General features: G+C 33.4%; 1 protein-coding gene across 1 annotated transcript; it reads left to right on the top strand.

Annotated features, from left to right (window-relative positions):
• On the top strand, positions 1-3645 carry LOC118056957 (uncharacterized). Its single transcript, XM_035069405.2, has 2 exons — positions 1-441; positions 2762-3645. Exons 1-2 carry the CDS (start codon positions 109-111, stop codon positions 3293-3295), a joined length of 867 nt encoding a protein of 288 aa, XP_034925296.1. The 5' UTR covers positions 1-108; the 3' UTR covers positions 3296-3645.
• The last annotated feature ends 2110 nt before the right edge of the window (positions 3646-5755 follow it).

Below are 5755 nucleotides of genomic sequence, written 5' to 3'. Positions count from 1 at the left end.
ATTTAGCCCTCTGGAGACCTGGATTCCCAGACAGGAACTAAAGTAATAGATAACGTAGTTTAATGTCCTAACAGATCGTTCAAATAAACAATAAAATCAGTCCAGCAAATGGGGACTCACTTTCTTCTCCCACAACTCTCCTTCCCTGCTAAAACAACACCACCATCACTTCCACTTCTAAACCATAATAACCACCAACTCTCCACCGGCAATCATACTAGTAAGCCTTGCGGCCCTCACTGGGCTTGGAAGAATCATGGTCCCACTTCAACTGGACGCTCCAGGTTCAATTTTGAAGATGAGCTCTATACTGACAGTGGTGATTATGATGATGAGTTTGGCTTCAGTGGAACTGGGGAGAAGAGGGTATGGTGGTTTGATGATGATGACGATGATGATTGGGATGATGATTATGAGGAAAATGAGTTCGGGATTTTCAAGGTATGTTAATAAAGAAGAGGAATTCTTTGTATGTAATTGTTATTTTTACTTCTCTGATCATGGGAAGTCGAGGTTTTATTGTTCTTAAGATGATAGAGATTGGATTTTGGTAACTGGGTTTTGTTTGCTGCAATGGAAGTGTTTGAAATGGAAGAAAAAGATTGAAATTTTATCATTAATCAAAAGTAACTGAGTGGAAAATACTACTACGAGATGCTAGAAAAGCTTCTAAGCGCTAAATGAACAACCAATTACTGTATAAAGAAGAATGTTTGGGATTAGAAATTGCATTACTTAACAGCTTAGTATTCAGAATTCTTTGTACTCACAAACTGTACAATCCATTTAGTAGTAACACAAGAAGTAGAACCAGCCTGGCCATGAATTCGTTTGTTTCTTTGATCCTAGATGCAATAAACAGCAGCTTTCCATGAAATTCTCAACAATACAGAGAGAAATCTCTTCATATGCAGAGCTTTTTGTCAACCCAACTCAGTAGCCCGGTTCAGCACTCCTGTTAATCCCACTTTTCATTAATACAGAAAGCCACACACTTTTGGAATAGACACAATTAATGAACAAGTGGTTATGATCCTCAACTGCATTTCCACGGAGTAAACAAATAGGATTGATATTTTTTTTTCACCACTGGATCTGCCTGTCTTCGGTTAAAAGTCTCCTAAATTTCCTCAGATCATGTTTGTGCCAATCCACCTGTTGCTTTTAATTATGAGAAACTCCTAGGCACTCCTTGATGAAAGCTTCCTATCTGAGCTTAATTTCCACACCGTAGTGTCATCATGCATTTCATTTAGGTAGATCACTCCACATATAGCTCCCTGAAATTCTGCTAGAGATTCAGACCTTGTATGAGGTCAACACCAGTCACTACCTCTAATCACTTCATTCACCATAGTATCAGCTGGAAGCCTTAGATTTTGAATCACATTCAATCCATGCTTCTTGACAAGAGGGACATGGGGATGCCAGCAATCCCACCAGAGATGAGTGGCGTTACCATCCCCAATTATATGCATAATTTGATCCCCAGACCATGTCCTTAAGCTTGAAAATTTTCTTCCAGTTCCAAGGTGCAGTCAGGTGGTACTTTTAAGCTCCAGAAACTCCTTCCTCTAAGCTTTCAAGCTGAAATCCAGGCCTAGGTAGATAACAATGTTGCTTTGATTTTTCTTTTCTTCTTTTTTTTCTTGAAAAAAATAATAAAAGTCTTCAATTGTACCTGTTTGTTTGATTTTGGAATTAAGAAATGATACAAGGGAAGGCAATCTTGTTGGTTACTAAGGAAATTTCACAGTGATTGGATGTTTCCATTACCTTTGTAGAGAAACCGTTTTTCACTTGGTTGTTCATGGTTATGAGGGAAGCAATAATCTCATGATGTAGGTGATTTTAAATTTCTGATATTGTTTGCAAGGACCATAATCCAGCTGTTGATTATTTAGTTAGAGAAAGGGTGAATCTTTGCAAGATATGGTTACTTGAGGGTGGGGGGTGATTTTACTTGGTTTTTCACATGATTATTAGCCGTTACTTTCTTCACTTGGAAAAGAGAGAGAGAGAGGAGTAAAAACATGTTTCCCTTTTGACTCTGGTTCCACCTTTGTCTGGATATATTGCTTAGTGTTGCTTGTAGCAACATTTTAAGTTAGGATCACATGTTTTTAAGTAACTGGAAAGGAACAAAGCATATTTAGCCAGACTTCTTGCTGAATTGTTGTTAAAAGAGTAATTTGGAATCGGTGACCAAGGCAGATTTGCAAAGGGTGAGATGAGCTGTGATAGTTTAAAAGTTTTTGGAAAGAGACATTAGACATTGAGAGGCTTTCCCACAGAATGGCAGATGCTATTTTATTAGCTATTTTTAGTGCCTGGTTCTAGCTGCATATATAAAGATGATCGTTTTTTGTGCCTATGGGATTTATGGTCTACGCAGTCAATGATTGTTGAAAAGGAACAATCATACCAATTTTGATAATGATTTCTGCTTGAAAATAATGAGCTCAATTCATTATCACACCATATTTGCTTTTGTTTCTGTAGCTTCGTTAAGCTTGTTTGTAACCCACCTCCATTATTTGTCCCAACTTTGGGGCTGCTAAAATTTCAATCCTGGTTACCAATTCATTTGTAAACTAGCTGATCCTTATTAACTGTTATTTTTTTTATTATTATTGTTATTGTTGTTGTTGTTGTTGTTGACAGAAGTTTCTTCTAAACTGTAAAACTTAATGAGTTTAGATAATGTGCAATATAATTTCCTGTATAGCATGACAACACGACATTATGTGATTTAGTGCAGATAATTAAAGCTTTTGGTTGGATGATTCCAGCCGTTGCCGTATCATTTCTGTTAGGAACTGACAACCCAAATGCTTTCTTAATGGCATTAGTAGTTCCATTAGGACAGACTGCCTTGTCACTTGTGATGGATAAAGTATGGGGAACTACGAGCACTAATCCAAAACGCAGATCAAGAACCAAAACCAGGAAAAAGCCATTTGCTAGAGCTGCCAGCAAAACAAAAAAGACTGAGCCTAAGGCAGGGGAATACAAGACTAATGAAGGAAAAGCGAGTTACCAGTCGTGGGCGGCAACAGATGATGGTTCCAATAAGAAAAATACCAATAGGGCACCCAGTTTTGGTGGATGGGATGATCTAGATAAAGCAAGCTATAAGGCCGCTGGAAGGACAAGTAAAAAGGGAGATGAACGTCCAAAACAGAATAAAGGTAAATTAAGTAGGAGAGGAAGAGTCAGGGACAGACCACTACTTCTTAGGCTGTTGATTGCTGTCTTCCCATTTTTGGCTTCTTGGAGTAAGTTCCTATTTTAATTTCTCATCAACCTTCCATATTGGATTGCAAATTGTCTGGAGAGATACGTGAACAATATGCTAATTTATGTGGAGAAAAACTAAGTTCCATGACAGGCTATCAGAATATATTCGAAACCAGTTGCCAGGTCTCAGTAAGATGTTTGAAATGATACAGATATGGCTTCATTAGCAATTTTACCTGCCCTCACTTCATTAGTTTGGGAAGGATGATCCGCTTCCAAAAGTTCACGTATTGTAGTCTTCTGTACCAACCACCCTAGCCTTGTAATCAGTTGCATATTGATAATGTGTAAATTGTCTGCTTCTGCTGCAGGTTTTCATGACTTCAAGCGTGCTGTTTTTTTTTTCTTTGATGTTCTTGAGTTATATTTTTACCTTATAACTTGTTTCTTAAAGTACTTTTCAAATTGTTTTTTTTACTTGAAAAAACATCCCGATATTTATAATATGTATTTCATTAGTTTCTTTTCGGACCCACAAGTTTACACTTTATAAAATGCATTTTGCACTTTAAATATAATTATTAAAATATCTTTTTATTATTTCGCTAAACAATTTGTGTCATGCTCATTGCTTGCCTTACCAATCAACAAGTTTTCTCGACAAGTCAAATTTTCAATAATTATAAACACACCCTAAAATCTTCACATATAAAAAGTAGAAGCAAATTTAAGTCTGAAAAAAGATTAAAAAAAAAGAAAAGAAAAGGCAGGCAAATCCTTGCTGTGGGAAATGAGAATTTATATTTCGTTTGATTTTAAATTTTAAAAAGTTTTTGAAAAGAATTAAATTTTATTTATTTTTTTATTTGTTTCAAATTATTTTTTATATATAATTTTTAGATCATTTTGATATGCTAATGTTAAAAATAAAATTTAAAAAGTAAAAATATATATTATTTTGATACATTTCAAAATAAAAATCAATTTGAAAAAAACATTCGTTACTATAATACCAAACATCTATATATGCTATGTAGTGTAGACAAACCCATAACATCAATGCATTTTTCCTTGGAAATGACATTATTTGTACTTCATTTTTAATATACAAACCAGACTAATTTTTATTTTTCAACATTAAATTTATTGGGAATTAAAATTTTTTATTTATTCATTTTTTCTTACACAGGATTATTGTGATCTTGAAAAAACATCCCGATATTAATTTGGTGCTCAGTTTTACTATCGTCTACTTTTTTCTATCAAATTGTTAAATAAAAAATAGTTATGAAAAAAAAACATAATTATTATAAATTGGGTTTCATGATTTATTTTGATTTTTTTTTTATGGGGTTATCACTATTTTAGAAAAATGTATTGGCATTAAGTTGGTTCTTGGTTTATGTAGCATGTATTTTTTTTATCATGTTATCAAATAAAAAAATAATTCTAGAAAAAGAAACATAATTATTAGAAATTAGACTTCATGATTTATTTCTTATGAAGTTATCATAATCTCAAAAAAAAAATATTGATATTGAGTTGATTCTCAGTTTTTGTGTGTATATTTTTTTTATCATAAAATTAAATAAAAATATATTTTAAATAAACAAAGTTATAAAATTTAATGGAGTTTATGAATTAGGTTAAATGTTTGATGAATTAACATAATTTGATCCAATTTGTCGCTATCTTAATATATTTTTTAAATATTATCTTTAAAATATTTTTAAAATCAAACCATATTTTTTACTAATTATTAAAGTTCCTTTAACCTTTCAAGTTAACCAGGTCACGTCGAAGAAACTCCGGTATAGTTTAATTTAAAGATCAAGCTAGACAAAAAGTCTAGTCTAGGTTTGACCCAGAGGTTTAGGTTTGACCGGCTGGGTTGGGTTTAATGGTACTATAAAGAATTTTCCATAGTCTGAACATTATTTCTTTACATATAAAAAACATCTCGGTTTTGCCATAGCGTAGCGCATGGAATTGACCCCATTCTAGTGGTAAATGGATCAATTAGAGTCGCTTTCTTGTAGGGGGTTTAGCATGACCAAATTGGAAAAGAATAGGGACTAAAGGTGATTTTAGGCCTCTATTTTACAGGTCGTCCCAGTAGTCTTAAGGTGCTGGTAAAGGGCAGGATCAATTCTCGATCGTATTAAAATACTATGCAACGCTTTCCACATCCAAAGGATTAGAATGTGTTTGTTGATATGGAGCTACGCATCTCACAAAATCACCTTACATCTTTTCTTTGATATGGCAAGCCCTTTCTCTCTCTCTCTCTCTCTCTCTCTCTCTTTTTTTCTTTTTTTTTTTTAAAAAAAAAAAAAAAAACAAAGAAAAGCATATGTGCCTCTTATGCACATGTCAATGGCCTTAGCTTATTTATATTAAAATTAAAGGTGAGTAAAAAAAAATTGAAAAACCGATTAAACCAAGAAAACCAGAAAAAAAATAACCGAACAAACTAAACCGTAAAAAAACCGATTAAAACTTTTAAAAAAACCGA

The sequence above is a fragment of the Populus alba genome, chromosome 19 (assembly GCF_005239225.2).
Source record: "Populus alba chromosome 19, ASM523922v2, whole genome shotgun sequence".
Lineage (NCBI taxonomy): Eukaryota > Viridiplantae > Streptophyta > Magnoliopsida > Malpighiales > Salicaceae > Populus > Populus alba.
This window is presented reverse-complemented; position numbering and strand designations above follow the sequence as displayed.

What these genes read in the sequence shown, in the direction of transcription:
- LOC118056957 (XM_035069405.2), top strand. Translation starts at nt 109, where the DNA reads ATGGGGACTCACTTTCTTCTCCCACAACTCTCCTTCCCTGCTAAAACA. An exon ending in ATGAGTTCGGGATTTTCAAG is followed by an intron (nt 442 to 2,761) that starts GTATGTTAATAA and finishes GATTTAGTGCAG; the next exon opens with ATAATTAAAGCTTTTGGTTG.